Genomic DNA, 20,344 nt, shown 5'->3' with positions numbered 1-20,344 from the left:
CGGGCGGCCGCGGCCCTGGCGCCGGGCTCGGCTCCGCGCTGCCTGTTGCCGCTCCCGGCGGCGGCAGTTGCCGCGGTTGCCATAGCGCCGGGGCACTTGTTGCGAGGGGCTGGAGCGGGGGGAGAGCGGCCGCCCCTGCCGGCGTCACGGCGGCCCCCGCGAGACCCCGGCCCCGCGCGGCGGAGCGGCGCTGACGCGGCCCTTTGTGTTCCAGATTTCAGGTACTCGGACTCCACCTTTACCTTCACCTACACTGGAGGCGCCAAAAGGTACTTCTTTCGCAATCATGACTCCCTTCATTTCCTGGTTCCGCAAGGCACAGCGGTACCGAACACTGCCAGGCGTTTTATTGATACGTATTTATACATACATACGTGTATATATATGCCCCCTTCTATTTGCAAAGAGGTTCAATAAATCATCTGCGTTYGGCCAAACGTAAACTGAGGAGACAGCGCTGAGCGAGGTGCTCAGAAAGGTGATCCCAGCTGGCGGATGCTCCTTCCGCTGAGCGCTGCTCTGGGGCACTTCCCGGCTTCTGTTGTCTAATTCATGTGTAAGCGTAGAAATTCCACCACACGTGAGCTTAAACGCGACAAAGGCAGCACAACGCATATGGAATAAGCTAATTTGTTTAAAGAAAAACTTAGGAAGTTATGATTTTAATGATAAATAGGCCTAATATCACAGCAGCATGTAATTCTTTCATTTGTGAACCATATTTAGTTCCATGACAGATGCAAAGCTGTCTGCAGTTGACCAAATTAAGCTACTCGGGAAAATAAGTAAAATGTCAATTTAGTTGATAGATTTGTTGGTTTAATTGGATTTTAACTTAGATATTATTCTTAAATAGATGTCAGTTTTTCTGTGTATTGGTACATTTTTAATTACATTTCATAATTTCTTTTGTTTGTCTGCTTTCAAAGGAAGACATTTAAGAGCTCATGTTAGAGTACGCATCTGAGCTGTCCTGCCTTATGGCTGACTTTTACTTCATAAGGTGTTTATGGTAACGCTACGTCACTCTCTTATCACTGAGTTTTACTAGCCTTGGAAAGACATCCCTATATCAATTTTATTTTTCCAAAGAGTTTATCTGACACGTGTGGCGGCTGTGTTCCCTTCCCAAGGTGGGTCCATTTGAGGTGCAGCCTTCTGGAATGTGGTCTTTGCAAGCAGACCCTGTGTCCATGGGTTCTGCCCTGTGCACCTCTGCCTGCAGGATCAGGCTTCCAGATGGGGCCCAGGCTTCTAGACTGCTCAGAAAGCTGCTTTCCCACTTCCCTACCCTAGTGAAGGGAAGGGGAACTCCTCTTTTTTGCAGTGGAGCAAAACAGTTTACCCAATAGCCCAGTATCAACTGTATTTACAGGTTGCCTGAATAATATGCTTTAATTTAAGGTTTTAACATATGTTTTGCTGTGGTCTTAATTTAAATGACAGTTTGGGAAGACTTGGGGTAGTTGAAATTAGTTTACAGAAATGCTATTTCTTATAATTAAAACAAATTGAGTTTGAAAGTTACTTTGCACTGTTTCGTAATCCAAACATTGCGGCAAGAAACGAAAGCAGGAAATGAGACCTGTCTATTGTTTCCATTTTCCAAGCTGAATTAAGTAAAAAGCCTAAGGGCTTAACCATGGAAAACAAACTCGTTTGCAACATTGAAGCAAAATATATTAACTTCTACAAGGAGAGACGGAAGAGGGCCTTGCATCCCACAGCCTAGAGTTTATTCTAAGTTCATAGTAAGCCTAAGAAGCTGTTGACTTGAAAGCGGTCACAGGATCTTGCAAATTCAAACTGAATTGTGRTGCAGGAGCTGTGCTTAGAGAAATGGATGGAAGTGGGTTATAGAGCGAATACTCAAATTTTACATCCCTTTTGGTAGTTTTAAGTACATGTTAAGAAAATGCTTTGAAATGAGAGCTTCATCTTCTCTTTTTGTTTGTTTTCTTGATTCAGCRTGACTAAGAATATAGTCTCCAGTGGTGCACTGAGTGACAGTAGTAAGCTCTCTTCATGCAAAAAATGGAAAAACATAAACCTTGGCCAYTAAGGGCCAGACTTCTGTTTCTCATGGCAAGGGTGAGTTATTGGTTTCTTCTTAGAGAAAGAAGGTGGCTAAACACTGGTATGCTGTAGTAAGTGTAACTTTTGGACAGGACTCTGGGGCAGGCTCTGCAGTGTGTGACAGYGGTGACTTGTCTGTGATATCTATTTAGGAAGGCTACCCAAAGGTCTTGTACTTGACCAAGATTTTTTTTCCTTATTGCACTGTTCACTTTTTTTTTGACTATTGCACTCAGAAATTGTCCCTGTATGCAAAACCTCTATTAATTTATGGTATGCAACTAAGGCCATGGGCTGAAGATCATCTTGTGTGTCTTGTTCTGTTACTTCAGRTATTTACTCTGATGAATTATATTTTTCAACCTGACATGAACACAGGTTTTCAAATACTGGACAAAGGGAGTATACTCGCAATCTTCAGAGAGGCAGGTTTAAATGTGTAACAGTTGGAATGGTTTGTAAGGAAGATTACAGGATGCAATCAGTACTTGAGGGCTCTTTAGCAGTACTTGGAACTAGGTGTTTTTCTTTCCTTCCTTCCTTCAGGTGTTGCTTTATGCCACATAAATGTTCACATGTAGTACAGCTTTGCTGTGTCTGCTCTGGCTGAGCACAAGACCAGAAACACCTGAGAGAAGACAGTTATGTCTTATGTTTGAGAAGGAGAATTCTTTGCTTTCCTCAAGCAGAACATAGCTGGAGGCATGCTGTAGTTGCCAGTAGTGCGTGTTAAGTRCACTTCTTGGTGGTTTCAGTTTAAAAACTTGGAGCCAAGTGCTCACTAAGTCAACATAAGCTCACGGCAGTTAGGGTACTTTTGGTTATAATAATGAACCTCATTTTTTTTAACTGTTAGGTTTATTTGTGTGAGATTTTTCTTCTGGGCATCAACTTCTCTGGCTTTGTCAGATTTCTTCCTGCTGCTTGGGCTGATCACGCTGCCCCGTTTGTGTTGAGGTGGTGCATGGCCGYGTCTCAGATCAAGCTGAGCGGGTAGGCCTGATCTAAAGCACGCTGCTCGTAATTTCTGAGGAGTTAATTGGTATTTTGAAAATAAAGTCCTGAACCAAACCTTGATAAAATGGCTTAGCTCTTGTTTAAGTACAAAGCTTCCAGTGAAACCAACTGAGAACTGTTATCTGCTTTGTTCGTTATGTAGACCTGTTCCAGCCTTTGACGTTTGGGTGGTATTAAGCATTGTATTGAATTAAATAGTAAATTGCTTGACTGTGGAGGTGCTTCCTGCTTTGGGAAGGATGCATTTAGGAGTTCATTAGTGCAGCACATCTTTTTGCATAATATGGATACTAAATGTGAGGGAGATGTCTATTAGTTTTATCCTTTAAGTAGAATTGTCAGAAAGCAATAGGTAAAGTGAGAACTATTTCATATGAAGGTGTTCACTCAGGTGCTGTGACTCTGCAGGAYTTACTCTTAACTATTTCTGGCAGGTTATCAGAAATGGCTGAAGTCTTTATGCTTTTTACTGCAGGACCTAAAGAAGACATTGAAGTATGAACATGCTGAGGTTTTTTCATTTGTTTGTTCTTTTTTTAAAGAATCTGTATGAACCATTGCTTCTCCAGAAGCCCCACAGACTGAACAGAATTGCTGATCTGTCATCTTTCTAATAAAAATGCATGATGCCCTCAAGTTGTTTTCATTTATATATCATTTGACATGGCTTACATAAGTAGAGCCTAGTTGCCCTAGGGGGGAAAAAAAAGATATTTAATTTGTATTTTCTCTCCCCTTCTCTTTTTTGAAGCTAAGCAAGGGCATTGTATCGGTTCTGATATATCTCTTTATTCAAATATGTACTTAATTTGCATTGGCAGTGAAGGACGGCATCAATAAATGTTGTGCATGGGAACATTTCTTATGCTGCAGTATATTTTAAAGAAACTAGATAAGACCTGTAAGAACTAAACACACAGATTAATTTTGTCAGCAGAATTTGTTTCCCACTTGCACGGTGGATTCTGATGATCTGCTTTTCTAACATGAGCAGAATGATGATAATAGCAGCAGTTCTGTGGCAATGCATGAGAAGTTGATTTTGGTTTGAAATGTTTTAAGAAAACGAGTAAAGATTTTTTTCTGTCTCTATTTTTTGCCTAGAATAAAGGCAAGGCTTTTTGATTTTTTTGAATCTTTAGCTTTTGTTTTCTATTTAAGGGGTTATCCATAGAATTTATCATTATAGTACTGCAGAGTCTCTTGCAAGTGGATGAGTTAATTCCCACCTCAGTGTGGGATATTTCACTTCAGTGAAGTATTTCACAGTTAGGGAGCTGTGGCCCTGAGACAGTAGCTAAATTGCTTGTGGCTACCTACAGTTAGAGACAGAAACAACGTATCAGAAGTCCAGGTGCATCGTGTCYGCTGGGTATTTGAGCCACTTGATAATAAATAGATTCAAATAATTTTTTCCCCAGAGGCCCTTTCAGTTTTTAGGCCCGTTGCCCCTATTGGTAGTTACGTGAATTTAATAAAATTCTGCCTACGTCAGGATCCCATTTTCAAATTCTGGTATCATTCTGATAATACCGAAATCTTTAAATACCAAAAAAGTCCTTTGAATAAAATGGTTTGAGGCTAGTTGATGCATGTTTTTATCTTAAAGATTACATTCAGTTTAAATGTACTGCATCAAAAAAGGAAAGGATTGCAAGATGAAAGTTTCCATCTGAAAATATCGAAATGGAGCATTTTTTTCTGAACAATTTGGTTCTTTTCTTTTTCAAAGTGATCCAGTTTAAGACTTTTTTGAATAGAATAGTTTTAACCCAGCTCCTCTGTGTGGTTCGCTGCCTGGCTGGGTGACTTTTACTCGCTTCAGGAGTCGAGGATCTGAAAGGAAAAGTTTGGGCTGCTCTTCTTTGAAGCACTGGTGACTAATATGAAATGAAAGGATGGCGTAGGAAGATGAGAAACTGATGTTGTGGACCCTATTGCTCTGAACGATTTTAGTGTAGCTGGGATCTGCTTTGTACAGGTCTGCATATACAGTGGCTGAAATTCCTGTGCTGGTGTGAGTATGGGTTGTCTTCTACTGCTCAAAGTTACTCACTATGTTCAGCTTAGTATTCAGGATAGATAGGATACAGTAAGATAGGGCTGAAACCTAGATGCAGAGAAGTACTAAACTCTCCATTTAATGCTGTCCACAATAGCTGGAAAACTGCATATCCTCTTTTAATTTTAACTTTCCTATCAACTGTGGCTTAGGTTTTTTTGTAGCACTATGCCTATTCCTGGAGGATAGAGCTACAATATGGGGCATCAGTCTGTGCTTAGCTAGGATCTGCACATCTGCTGTGTGCTGTTATTTTCATTACTTCATTAAAGATTCTGTAGACTAAGTAATGTTGAATACAGTCTTGGGTACTTTTAAAAACAGTTTTGTGTCAGGTATTAATTATACTTCAGTTTTAGAATCTCTTTAAAGCAAGCACTTCCTGCTCTATGAATTCCTGATAACATACCTGCTCTGATTTAATAGTACTTCTAATACTGATGGAATTTAGTACGTACTTGAAGCCTACCAGTACACTCAATAGATAATAATTTTCATGATAGATACTACGAGAAATTCAGTAGGTGTAACATAATGAATTATTCATCCTAAAAAGATGTCTAATAAAACACTATAGTAGAAAAGCAATTAAATGCAATGTTAAGGGTTTGTGAAAAGCAAAATAAATCTTTTCTACTCAGGTTCTCATTGAGCTTGCCTTTCTCGATGATCTTGTTTCTGACAGATCCTTCTTGCCTTGCTGTTAGAGAATCAGTGGTGTCTGAAATTAACTGAATCCCCATAAGTGAGATGGAGATTTAGTGAGATTATGGCTTTGCAGAGATTGCCTGCTGGTCTGGTAAAATCAGGGACTGTCTCCTTTCAGCTAGCTACTATAGTGATATTAAGAGCAATATATTCAAAATGTGACTGTTTCCTTTTCTGTCAATGTGTTTTTAGGCACATAGGTGTATGTGCCTGATTTTCAGAAGTGCTGAACTCCCATGCCACATACTGGTCTCTTTATTTCTGTGCATTGCTTCGTGCAACTGAAAGCAACAGATCTCTATGCAGGTTTTTGTTGCTGTGGTATCGGTGTTGTATGGCTGAATGGTTCGCCAGCATTGAGCTTGGAGAATAGGCTTCTTTACCGAAAAYGCTTACAATAGCTTCTTTCTCTGCCTTCATCGCATATTTTAATGTATTAAGTACCAAAAATAGATGTGTGGGCTGCCATTGTTAAAGTGTTAATATGATAAGACAAATTTAAAAGCTGAGTTCGTTGAGAAAATTCATTTAGATTATTTTGGTCTGTGTTGGGACTAATGCCACTTCTGATTTTCTTTTGTTAGACTATAATAATATCCCCTGTTTTTCACTGCTGAAAGACAAAGATCTGAAGATACCTGTTGGCATTTTTTTCCATGACTTACCGTGCAGCAATGAATTCTCATCTGAGTCAGTCTAATCACTCAGAATCAAAATACCCACTTTAATAAGCTTCAGCAGCTAGAGGGAAAGTAAATTTTAAACTGCTGGGAGAGTTCAGCTTAGTTGCAGTTAAAACTAAGGAAGAGATGAAATTTGAGTGAATCTAGAAAGGAGTCCAATATATAATTCTGCCTTGGCATTAAATAAATCACAGTCAAGAGTATAGCTCTTAAGAATTAATGTCCTCCTTGCTGCAGGAGGTTGAAGATTTTTACAGCGTGTTTCGGTGAATTGGCCTCAACTTGGAAAAAGGAGCTCATTTGATCAGGGTAAAATTGACTCATAAAGATAAGCTGCTACTATCCAGTACGGCAGTAGATTAAAAATCTCAATGAAAGAAAAGGGACTAAGGACGACAGAAGATCTCTGCTTCCCATGCCTTCCCTTGCAGCATTCTGCTTCCTCACACAGTCTAAATGGCACGTTGCATCCAGTCTGTTTATATGGGACTGGGAACAATTGTGGCCTTTGAGTCAGGCATCTMCTGGAAAGCTCCATTAATACCAGAAAACTTTACATAAGAGGCGTGTTCCCCTACCACAAGGACTACACAACTTCATAGATGCCTTGGACAATAAGTAAACCAGTGGGAGTAAGTCTTGGTCTTGTATGTGCTCAGATTAGGCCAAGACAGTAGAAACTCTCTTGGTTAAAGTGTTGGAGGGTGAGTGTGTTTCCATAGGTGTGAGTCTTCTAGAAGATTTTGTCTTATCCTGGCTGTTGTAGAAGACTCTGACTTATCCTSGCGATTACTGTTGAGTCCCTTTGTCAAAGTTTGTCCGAGAGAGACTTGTGTTGTGCTCAGTAGGAGCTTGTCTTGAGTGAAGATCTGAGGATGGGAAGCAAGTTCAAAGGAACTAGCAAACCCTCTGGATTTCTCCTTCTAGACTTGGGGCATGGGTCAGAGCTRAAAGGAAGACTAGTATGTCTCATGTCTAATGAAAAAAATGAATKTTTGTAAAGGTAGAATGTGAGAAATAACAATAGACACTTCCAAAAAATATATAGATAAAATTAAAGAATGAGTTCCTTTTTGGTTCCATGTTCACAATTCATCTTGTAGATCACCAAATGTTGTCTTGGAATCTTGGTTTTGTAAATGTTACTTTAAATGTCTATTTTATCTTATGGTTATAGATAAGGATTTTTCACATTTTAAGAGCAAAGGTAGAAGCCAGAATAACTTCTCACTACTCAAGTGGCTTGTTTCTCATAATAAGGTTAGTWCCTTACTGGCAAAGAATACCTATATGACAGACAGCATTTGCTCTCAAGTAGAAAAAATAGCCTAAAGGATAGCATGGTATTCCAGGTCATTAATGCTTCTGCAAATGATAGGATATTTTATTTTATTCATTGTTCTGCTCACTTTCGTTCATTCTTCTTCCTTTATTAATGTTGGAAAAAAAATTCTTTGAGAAGCTCTCACCTTGCCATAATCATACATACAGTAAGATATAAAAATAATTAGTGTGCATTTCTGGCAGATTAGGAACCAGAGTTGATAAAGGTGTTAAAACCAGGAAGCCCTTTATTGTCATAAAAGTACTTACTGAGGGTCAATTACAGCTGTGTAAATCCAGACTAATTCCACTAATGTGATGGGGCTCACTTGGGTCTACAGCAGCATTATTGAATTTTTCATTTGGCTGTGACTGTACTCATAGTGAATGGAAATGCAGGTGATTTTTCACACTGGGGGACTTAAAAGACCAGTGTTCTATTTTAATACTGCTACCTTTGAAGATGTATTCTCATTTTGAGTACTTTTGTCGATGGCAAGAGACCTGTAATTTATCTAAGGAAAAAAGCTCTCTTTTATGCATTCTTATCAAGCCTCTGTCATTGCAGAGGGCAAAGACAGAAGGCCAGTTGTCAAAACTATGCTCTTGTTTCTGTGGCTTTTGCAGCCCTAGCATCCAAAAGCCATCTTGTAAGAGAGTCGCTTTTTAAGAACATAATTTGCCAGGCCACATGAAAAACTCTTTACCTGTCACTTGCTTGGAATCAGCATTAATTCATAGATTAAATCCCAAAATGGTTTCAGAGCTCTTCGTAGATGCAACTGTCAGTTGAAATAGAAATGATAATTTCTGAATTCTTACCTTAATTCTTACTATGTGCATGTAGCTAAAAGTTTAGACTTGTTAGCTKTAAAACGGTGTGAAATCTGATCATATCTATTTCTATATGTGTGTATTATATATTCATCTAATGCAGTAGTTATGGACACTATCAACAGCCTTCCRTTACAGATAGGAAATGAAATAACTTAAGGTTGTCTAATGATTTAACAAGGCTTTATGAATATTATGTCTCAATATAGTCCATTTGTTACATCACTGTAGCTGTAATGAGGTCACAGCTGAAAATTGGGCTTATTAATTWTTTTCTTTTAAGAAGGTAAAAATTATTTTGCTACAAAGACTTTGAACCATCATATAGAAGAAGGCTTATTAGGCTTAGAATAAAATTTCGGTAGTAAGACTTTGTGGGTTTATGTGTCCAAAAAGGGCTCATGTTTTATCAGTGGATGACGAGAGGAGTGAAATTGGATATGTTTAGGTGGCAACAGGAGGAACATAACCTCTGAAAGGTTATCTCCTTGGGCATATGCTGGTTTTGTTAGCTCAGGCCAAGAGAAGTGTTAAATTAGCTGGTATTGATCTCCAGAGTACCAAGTGAAGAGCTGCTGTAATGAGCCTACCGAAGATGCAAGTTSTCCTGCCTTCAAGAGACTTATTTGCACCTGATTCCTGTTGCTGCAGGTATCTGTACTGCATAAAAGGAACATAACATTTGGCATATTGTGTTGCTTTCTCAAGGTTCCCTGTGCCGTATTTAGCCATTTTGAGATTTTTTATCAAACTTTAGTCTTGGTTAAGTCTGTGCTACCTTTATTACTGAAATAAAATTGCATGGGATTAGCTGCTACCAGTTGAGTTAGTATTACCTTATTTTGTTAGGTAATATTGATCTGAAAAGACCTTAAATTTTTTTTTTTGCTGTTATATTTTTCTTGTTTCTTGTTTTCTTATTACTCCTGTTGAAGGAGACAAATTGTACCAAATTCCTTTTTTTTTTTTTTTTTATTTGGCTTAGTAATATATTGGGAATTAGAAGAAATGCATTTTTTTGTGAACTACACTTTCAGGAATAGGTAGTAGGAGGGAGACTTTACACTTGGTACTTGAATTTATACTTTACTGATACGTGTTTGYTTTAGATTGTACCAGTCTTTAGATTGCACCTCTAATTTTTCTATATGGTTTCTGTATTATTTTGATATTTAAAATTTAGTCAGTGTTTAAAAAATAGTACCTGGTAAAAGAAAATATATTTGGGTAGGAAGAAACACCTCATGATCCTGTAGCTCAGCTAATAACTGACCTTTGCCAAGGAGAACAARAACACTGAGATATGGAGAGTAAATACTCTTTCCACCTAGCTGGGCCTGACTTCCAAGGCAGCAGTGGATGTGTGGAAGGCTCTGGCCTCCTAGGGTGCCAGTAAGTATTGGGCATCACTGTCTACGAGGGGAGCAGGAGTCAGTTGCATGAGTCAGGATAAAAATTACAAAGGCTGTTGCTTATTCTGCTGAAGGACATAAGCTCGTAATCATCGAGGGTCAAGAAAAACTCCTACCCAGGCTACTGACTCCCTTCCCTCCCTTATTAATGCAACATAACCAGCCAGGAGCGCAGTGGGTTGCAGCATTGAGGAAGGCCTCTCAGATGGGTGCTGTGTCTTGTCTGGCATGGCAGTTTCCTCGTGTGCTTCTGGGTGCCTTGTAGAGGGTGTCAGTCACATTGGAGAAGTGTTTGCCATGAGTTCTGAGCAGGTCATCACAAAATACTGACAYGAACAAGCGTTTTGCTATTTTTCTAGCACATTTTCATCTGTAGCTTATCTCAAGTTTTTTCTGTTATGTGAGGTAATATCCATATTCACTGTCAATTTAAATTGATGAATTACCATTGAATGCTGTAAAATCATACCAATTTATATCATTGTGGATCTGATCTATAATTATATTCATCTCATTAAAGATGTTTAACTAGAGAAAAGCTAAATATAAATGCAATACATATCTTCACTGGCATCTAGTAGGATAATTGAATGTGCAAGTGTGAATGCATAGCAAAGCACAATTACACAGTATTCATGTTTGCATTTTAGATAGCAGGTAAGGATAGGCTTCCTGGAAGCTGACAAAGTGAGATATAAGTTGTGGTCTTTGGGAATGACACATGTTGAAAGGGAGGGAAAATGGGGTAGAAAAGTCTAAAGTGACTRAAAACTTGAGCTCCTTCCCTCATGAGAGGCAGGTGCTATCAGCTGTGTGGGCGTAAGAGTCTCGGGTCTGAACCCAGCTCAATCCCACCAGCAAAGGCCCAGGCCCTGCTGTGGCCTTTCTATCCCTACCGTTGATGCCTGGGTGAGCTCCACAAGGTGCTTCCYTGTCTGTGCAGCGTGGATGTTCCCACTGCCCCACACGGCCCAGGGAAGGCCCCTGGGGAGTGTTCCCTGTGCAGTCCCCCTTGGGGAATGGTGACAGATGGGCTTTCACAGCAATCCCAGGCATGTCCTTCCTGTTTCTGGCCGTGTCGCTGGTCAGTGTGGGTCCATAACAGCATTTCTTTGCATTCCTTCTCAAATTGTCATTTTCCTTTTTTTTTTTTCCTGACCTTTTATCTTCCAGGAATGCTTTGCATATGAATTTATTCTGGTGAAAAATAGCATCTGTTCTGTTCATATTGTTAAAGCAGAGAAGTGAGATAGTTGGTCATCAGTAACTACTGAGTTATACTCTGATCAATAATCTGTATTTCTACAGGTATTTCTCAGTTCTGTTCATTCACACATACATATAAATATATATATAATGAATGGTTCCTTCTGTTCTTGGGGAGTTTCACCAGAATAACAAAGGATGCTCACATTTTTAATCGCAGAGATCACATGATCATTGATGTTCGCTATTCTGTTTCTGGTGTCTAATATGTGGGTGGATGGGGAAAAAAAATCACTGTTGAAATAATTGCAGCTGCAGCCTGAGCTGTTTGTTGAGTTAGATTTAAAAATTGGTATTAACTGTGATGCTCTTTAACTTTCTATTGCACCTGACTAAAATTCGATGTTTAGGAGTAACAGTATTTTGGATCTTCTACTGTTGCTACTGCACAGTGTAGCAACAGAGCTTGAAAAAAATAAGTTTTAAATTCTTATGAATAACAGAAAATGCCTTAAATAGAGCTGTGTAGCAAATAAGAAAATAGATACTGCTTTATATGGCTTCCTATTACTCTGTTTATAGGAGGAATTGAAATTGAAATTTTTCTTTTGAAAATATTCCCCCTGGGCCTTCAGAAAGACCCCTCCAGTGGCTATTTTTTCATTCTATACTGTTCAATATAGAAATCCTTATGATACTTCCAGCAGGAGCAACACATACTTCTTTAGGCATGTGGTGCTATTGATTGCAGTTGAGAGCTTGCAGGGTGTTTGGTACTTGCTTTGAGGAGCATTGCAACATCCTTTTCATGTGCTTGTCCAGTAAAAATATTGGTATTTGCTTAACTTCCCCCCCCCCCCCGATGTCAGTGGAGGTTTTCCTTTGTTATTTTTTGGAGGTGATTTATGTGACAGATGAAGATGTTTTCCCACTTTGTGCTGTAACTTGGCTGGTGGGGTTTCACTAGTGTGAGCCGGGCTTTTTGGGCACGTCTGGGCTTCTGGTTACAGGCAGGATTTAAAACCACATTTGCCTGGTGTGCAGGTCCCTACCAGGGGCTGGGAATGTGCCCGGGTGGCAGAGGCACCTGGGAACTGCCCAGTGCCACCAGTGCTGGGCCAGGTGCCAGTCATGCCAGCTGAAGGACAGCCCAGTGACACTGCTGGGGGACTGACTCATCTGGGTAAGCTGTGTAACTAAGTACTAAAGCGAGAAACACGGTGTCCATCCAGCAACTGGGGAATACCCTGAGCTCAGTGCCCATGAAATCTGGAATAAAACAAGCTCAGGATGTATCACAGCCCCTTCTCACTGGCTCCTTTGGCTTTCTGGAGGGCTCCGAGTTCTTGAGGTTAAGTGCAAAGGATTGCTCCTTGTGAGGAGCTCAGTGGAGAATAGTTCTTTTCAATTACAAATTTTATAGAGAGCCTAATGTGCAGAAACCCGCAGCATATGCAGCCACTCCAGACCATAGCGAATGCGTGTGTGTTGATTTTAAAGAAGTGGTGCCAGCTCTCTCTGCACCCTTCCATCCTTTGTTCCTGCTCAGAATTTTTATAGCTCGGAATACATTTGTAACGCTTCATAATTAGAAGTTTTTTTCCTCCTGATTAAAGTCTGTGTGCATTTTTTTAAATGTATGTGCAAATTAGTTGTGGCCCTCAATTTCCTGGTAGGCTGCCGCAGTGGCCGGGAGCGTGGCAGCGGTTCTGCACCGGCGCTCCTGGGAGCGCTAATGTGTGACCAAACGTGTTCGAGTCTTGTAACAGGAAAAGGYTTGCTGTTTCCTTTGGTTATTGTTGCTGTTGCATGAAGGACTGGAGAAAAGAAGTCTGAAGGGAGTGGTAAAAAGAGAAGACGTGAGGCCAGATTCAGCTCTGGCTCATATCCGTGCAAAGCAGTAAGAGCTTCATTGACCTCAGTTTGGCTGTATTTAGAAATACAGCTTTATAAAATTTTGTGCTAAACGGTAGAGACAAAATGAGCTGATATTTACTGCAGTACTTTAATCTGCAATTAATACACTTCAATCTAAAAGATATCTGTTAACCTATGTATTTTCTGAGTTTTTTTAGTGATAATGAATGATCTTGGCAGGAAGTTGGAGCCAGGTATGCTGCATATTATGGCAGTATTATTCCTTCAGAGAGGTATTGGCAGGTTTTGTTTCATTATATTTTGATGCCTGAGAAGGATCAATGYCATACATATTCTAATATTTCCAAATAAAATTAAAAAATTATGTATGTTTGACATGCATTAAAGGATCAAGTATATAAAATAAGCAAGCTGTTCTGTCCCTAGTATTTTGAAGTTCCTTGCTTCATTGCAATACACAGCTCTAGAATTACAATAACATTGATTAGGATCTTAAGTGAGAATCTTTTAGATTACATCTCAGACTCCAGGGTGATTTCAATGTCTAATAATTTCGATATGCTTGTGATTAGCTAGATAATGTTCTTTAGTGGAAAAAATTCTGAATTGTCAGATGAATGATGATTGGCCCTAGCTGATGCGGGGACTTCCCTGCCCAGATTATTCCTACTTTGAAGTCAATTGATCAGAACTGCGGGGTATGTATTACTGTGGTCCTTGGTAAGCTCCAGGCAATTATCACATAAACATTCCCATTCTGCTACTGATTGGTATTTTGACTAGAAAAGGTTTCTGCTTTTAGTCTCTTTCTCTGCACCTCAAGACTCTGTAAATTGAGATATGAGCCAAGCTAGTAAGAAAGTGCAGTGTAATTTCCTATATATGGTTATATTTTGCTTTTATCATTACACTGATTTCAGTTAGAGATTATTGGAGTAACTGAGGCAAATATGTTTAGCCAAGTTTCATTTTGCAATAGTCGCACTTATCGCCCAAATTGCTCTGATGTGTTTTGCTGACTTATTACATATASGTGCAGCCATCTGCATAAAACCAAAGGAACAATATTGGTTTTATTTGCTCTTTAAGAGCTTAACGCTATCTATTTCTTTGACCATCTGTCTAAAAAACCCTCTTTATGTTTATATATATATATATTTTTACAGAGGCTTCATATACTTGGAGTTTCCTTCTTGAGTATTATTATCATTAATGCTGAGCATCTCACATACTGAATAGCATGGTGAGAGAAATGATCAATGGACTACCCATTAGTTATACTTTGAAGGATTCTATTTTATCCAAGATTTGTTTCCTGATTTTCTGGGATGTAGTTCGCAGTATTTATGTTCCTGATATAAACATATGTTTATGATAGGAAGCTGAGTTACTGAACTTCYAGCTTTCATTATTTCATAACTGAATGCCTCACAGTTGCAGCAGTAAAATGGCAAATGATACCGCAGAGGTGTCTTGAGAAACTACATGGTGAAAACATTCACTTTAAGAACAAAATCTAAGACTTCTTTTATATGGAAAGCGAAGATGGCTGAATGTACTAGTAAGAATGCAGAGTAGTGTTTGTGTCAAACTTATGCCTTTTGTACCATTCTCAATATTTCAGTGAAATAGGTTTTTTCATTTGCTATTGTACCTGACTGATTACACACACAGGCCCCATAGCTGATCCACTGTACATACTAGCTGCCTAATGTGATCTTGATTTAGATAAGGCTTCCAGTAAGACTGACAGCCAAACCTACTATCATCCTACTATCATACCTATAATGTAAACTTTATGAAAGTCAGTGAATAAAGAGGGTTTGTGTGAAGATGGTTGGTTAAAAAAAAAAAAAAAAGCCATCAGGTTTACATCAGGACAGACACTTCTGAGGAGATTTGTGTGCGTGTCCGCTATCAGCACACTTAGGCTTCAGGTGTTTATGCATCTGTTTTGTCCCAAAATACGCCTACAAGTTTTGTGGCAGTGGTTCCCTTCAGTAGTTTATGTGGGACTGATGTGGTGGGTGTGTTTTCAGAATGCATTTTTGTTGAAGTCCCCTGGGTAAAGGAACATGTAATTTTCAGATTATTATTATTGTGCTTCATTATATCACTGTGCAGCCCTCCAAGCACCATGATTAAACTGTTGTACCCAGCCGAAAAACAGAACTGGAGCTGTCTGAGGAACCCAGTACCTGGAAGTTTCTTTAAAACCTCTGCACTGTCCAGGTGCTTACTCATTTGCCATCTGACCATGGAGGGGTGAACACTTCTGTCTCAAGATGCTTTAATCTTTTTGTAAGTCTAACTAGTTCTGTAAGACTGCTTGGACACAGACACTTCTGCGTAGGCTCCAGAGCAGAAACACAGATGCTTAGGAAACTTTGCTGATTAGAAACATAGGTGCCAAAAGATCCCTTAATGAGCTTTCTCTCTTCTGTCTCTGGACTCCACTAATGATTTCCTTTTTTTGTGAAGTGAAACACATCTGATAGCAGTTGACATGACTTCATGTATTTTTYAGATGGATTTAGAGCAAGAATCCACTCTTAATAGTTGTGAGATTCTTGCTTTGCTGTAGTCTTTTGGTAAAATGACAATTGCAGCTCCAGTATACCATTTGCATTGATATTCTGAAGCTGTTGAATTGTGAAGATAGATATACTTAATTGTTTTAAAAAAACCCTACTTATCCTTCATTGGCAAATGCTGTGTATTCAGATCCCAAAATAAATATTTCTGCTAACAACTTTGCTCAAACTGCCATGGTGCAACATTGTTTATAAGCAGTTTATACTCCTGATAATATCTTTGTTCAGAGATAACAGTGAATGAGGTCTAGGCTATCTTTCATAGATGTGTATTGCATTGATGAAACAATATAAACTGATCATAAGCTTATGAACCCTAGGAATTTTACTGTATGCATGCTAGTACTTTTATTTATATACTTGAAGACATTTAAGATGGTATTGATGATGTAGAGCAAAATGATTTACAGTTGCATCAGACATCTGTGGATTTCAATGTGAGAAGTTCTGATAAGTCAATTTTAAAGCAATATGATTATGCAAATCTTGCCCTAATGTAGCTTTGGCRTCTGTCTCACCTGAAGGAAGGCTGCTGTCAGATTTCATTAAGCAGTCTACTGATTGAAAGGCTTGGTGGCATCAGGGGAAACTGTGGACATCATTCCTTCACTGAGATGCTTTGGGTTGCTGTATGATGAGCAATTGCTCACCATCCCATGTGTGCTTTCATGCCTTCCAACAGCTACATGAATTGAAAATGTAAATTTGGCCATATATCATCATAGATATATAAGCAATTTTCAGGGTGTGCAGAGTCAGAATTGATGTAGAGAAGGGCTTGGTGAAAAGATGCTATGAAAACGTGGTAGAGAACCTGGAGGAGAACAAGGAGCAGAAGATGACTGGATACTGAGGAAGGTGAGAGGGAGGGGGAGAGAGAGAAAGAGAGAGATGTACGTTGGAAGGAGAAGTGGAAAAACAAGTGTAAGTGAGTGAGGAGAAAAAAATGCCACCAATATGGACATCTGAGAAGATCATCTCTGGAGGGGAAAAAAAACCCTCTGGGGAAAAGAGATTTTTAGAATGTGGTGTATTCTTAAGAAATGGGCATCAAAATGRTTAAAATAGGCTAGAAAAAGGAGTAAAGAAATACATTTTGCTGCTATATTTGTGGGAACTAAAACAGACTGTAGAAAATAGAAATAAAATCCTCAGAATAGTATGCAATTGGCTATGCAGCCTGTGCAGCTATATAAGATAGGGCAATTTTTCGTGGAATGTGTTACACATTTGCACATAAGTGCATATGTTTGCATACTACAAGAAATATCATAATGTTGACAGGGCAGRACTTTTGCTAATTTTTAAGGTCTTGCTTTAAAGCATGGGGCCTCCAAATCTTGAAAAGATGTATATGTATTTTTTTGTATGGATAAAGAACATGTTTTGTTTTAGTCTCACTTCTGTTTTTTTAAATACTTAAGGTAGCTATRCTCAGTTTGAGAAACTTGCACAAAAACAGTGCAGTCATAGGCAACTGAAAAGGATTTTTTAATAGTGACATTGTAAACCATATTAGGCACCATGAAGAGATTAGAATTTGGCTTTAACTTCAGTTGTGTCACTTTAACTTAAAAGTTTTATTGCAAACTGTAACAGCAGTGATTAGATCTAACTCTTGGCTGAACTAGCATTTTCRTTTCAGGCAAACAAATTAAAAATGTATTAACTATAGAACAGCTTTTGGCCCTATATAGGCTGGGTTTCCTATTAAAATACTCAGCGACAGTATGAAAACTGAACATGTGCATGCTTGTATGCATRCAGATGAGGGAGATGTTTGTAACAKCTGTCTAATTGTCAGTGGGATTTTAAATATGAATCACAATCCTGATCCACATAGATTTTCTAGAATAAAGAGATTAGAGTGGGGGATGCTCAGATAAGGATTCAGAGTGAAGTCTACAGAAGTGTGTGGAGATCKTGGTAGGCTGAATTAGTGAAAGAAGCTGCAATTAGGTAGGGATCTTTTGCTCTCTGTTATACATATTTTAAAAGAAGCTCCCATATATTATCCTTTTGTTCCCAAAGTTACCCAGTTAGGAGAAGAATTGGCATCACTAGAAAGGTGAAATCTCTGATATTTTTAAAAGTCTCTTTTAAAATAGAGAAGTCAAGTTCAGAGCACRTACAGTTATGACTGGCCTCCTAACACTGGACCTTACTTGGATATTGAGGACTTGGGAACTTAGGAACTAAAAGAATGTGAGTGCATGTTCCCCAAGTTCCTGTTTGCTCTTGTGCACTGGCAGTGGCATTTGAGAGATTTTTTTTGCCCCCACAGGAAGATGAAGGAGGAAATAATTTGCTAATTACTTCTCAGCTCAGCAGGTCCCTTTCTCCCTTCACTAATGACATTTAAATTGGGAACAATTTCCTTTGAAATCAATAACGTTGAGTGTAAGTATAACCAAGCAAGAAAAGAAGAAACTTACTCTATTTGAGTATTTCTGTATGCTTCCTTTCCCACATCTCTGACTTTGATCCTACATTATAATGGTTTCTACTTACCTGGATTCACATAAAATCAAGAAAAATGTTTAAATGCATATTTGAAACTTATTACATGAATATTTGTATATATTCCTAAAGCTGCTTGAATTTATAGACCTCATGTTTCTTATAGATGTAATCACCAAGTCTGAATGAAACAAAGGTCTGTCCTGGTGGAGGGGAAAAAAACAGGACACTGTTCTGGGAAATTAAGTCAGTTCTGGGTAGTCTCTATTTTTCCTGAGATGTATTTAGCTGACCAAAAGATATTTTGCTTCCATTGTTTCAGTGGAAATTAAGTATTAAAATAAGTATTAAAATAAGCTTCCAGAACTTTTGTGTGACAGATGCTGTGGAGAAAGCATGTCTGAGGGAGAATCTGATTTACTTCARATCTCCCTTTTTAATTTAAAAGCATTAATTCATTTAATTTCTGGTAGCAGTGGGAACTTGCAGACATTCAGTGGACCTGAAAAATGAATGAAATTTTTATGCTGTATATTTAATCCATCAGTGCTTGGGTATGGTAAAATGAAAGCATACCTTGCTATCTCTGCTTTAGCTGTATGCATTTCTTAGGAAAAGTGTCTGATGCTCTCGGAGCAGAGCGGTGCTGTGGGTTAGAGCCCAGCATTTGCCTAGCCCTATTGCTGCCTCCAGAGAGCATCAGTAGCATGGCTGCAGTTCTTCAAAGAACTGCCTATTTCTGGGAATAGGAGCAAGATTTGGGGAAATGGCTGCTGCCAGTGGTGTTTCTTAGCAGTGTCCCATCAAAAACSTTCTGTTAAAATCTGCTGAAACCGCATGACCACTGAAGTCTCCTGGAAGTCTTGTTTCCCAAGCAGAGCCGTTGTACTTGCCACCATGCAGAACTGCTGTGTCTGAATGGAAACATACATGGTCATGCTCTTGCTGTGTTGTGTTGGAAACCTATATATTATTTTCCGTTCCAAAACGCATAGTCCCCTAACTTTGCTGCTACTGTGAAGGTGGCCTCTGTCTAYAGATAGGCCTCTGTAGGTGTTGCTTTCCATTTCTGAGGCACCTGAGGCTTTTTTCTGTTGATAATGAATAGTCCTCCTTCTGTTAGAAGTTTTTCTGGGTGCTGTGCCTGTTTTAGGTTGGGAGTGTTGTTTTGAATGTACAGCAAATACTTAGACAGGAAGGGGTTATCATGTATCCCAAAGATGGTCTGAGTGGGAATTCAGCTTAACCATCCTAAGGAAGTCTGTCCCATTGCTAGATCTGCCCAGTTAATCTTTTGTCCACAGCTTTAATACCCACATCTACCTAATGATTCCTGGTGTTGTGGAAAAGCACCATCATCTGTGTGGTRTCTAGCAGGAGCAGCTAAATCTGGATCTTTCAGAAAATCCAAGTAATCTGGAGGGCAATGTGCTCCCTATTGGTAGGGACTTAGAAACAGGTCAGGCTCCTTCAGAAGCAGGTCAGACTTCCTGGCTTGACCTCTTCGCTAGGGTGGACACTCCTATGGAAGAGATGTGGTGGGAGGCTGTAAGGAGAGGGTAAACCAGGACAGGGAGCAGGATAAGGACACAACAAGCAAAGCTGCAGAGCTGTTCTGACAGCTGCCTTCCCACTGAGCTGCAAAGCTGCTTCACCTCCTCCGTACGCTCATCAGGGAGTGGAGTCTGAAGGGGATGAAATACAGGTATGTGCTCCCAAGTTTCTTTTTTTCTGTTTTCCATTGTTTTATTTATCTTTTTGCAGAGGATAGCACTTTCTTTTCCCAAAACATTCTCTGGTTTCAGACGCTCTGTTTTATCCTCCCAAGTTTGGGATTGTGGAGCTCAGAAGTCTTRATCCTGGTGCTGATGCCTCTGGCACCTGCCCTGCTTGCTAAGTGCCGTTTCCGTAGTCTCCCCTCCAGGGTGGATTTACMCTTTAATAGGTAGCTGTCAAGTGGGAAGAAAAGGAAAGCAGTAGGATAGGTACCACATAATGTTTTTTTGAATGCATGTCAGTTCTGCTTGGTCTTTGTTGAACATAGACAAAAACCATCAGAGTCTTACAGCTGGTTCTTTGGTTTACTTCTTT

General features: G+C 39.4%; 1 protein-coding gene across 1 annotated transcript in view; it reads left to right on the top strand.

The window, feature by feature from the left end:
• PARP8 (poly(ADP-ribose) polymerase family member 8) overlaps nt 1-20,344 on the top strand; it is a 103,823-nt gene that overhangs the window by 2,343 nt on the left and 81,136 nt on the right. The window contains exon 2 of the mRNA XM_026035605.1: nt 107-269. Coding sequence (XP_025891390.1) covers nt 107-269 — 163 coding nt within the window. The remainder of the gene's footprint in view (nt 1-106; nt 270-20,344) is intronic.

This window comes from Nothoprocta perdicaria, unplaced genomic scaffold (assembly GCF_003342845.1).
Source record: "Nothoprocta perdicaria isolate Ctin4 unplaced genomic scaffold, notPer1 scaffold_1, whole genome shotgun sequence".
NCBI lineage: Eukaryota > Metazoa > Chordata > Aves > Tinamiformes > Tinamidae > Nothoprocta > Nothoprocta perdicaria.
This window is presented reverse-complemented; position numbering and strand designations above follow the sequence as displayed.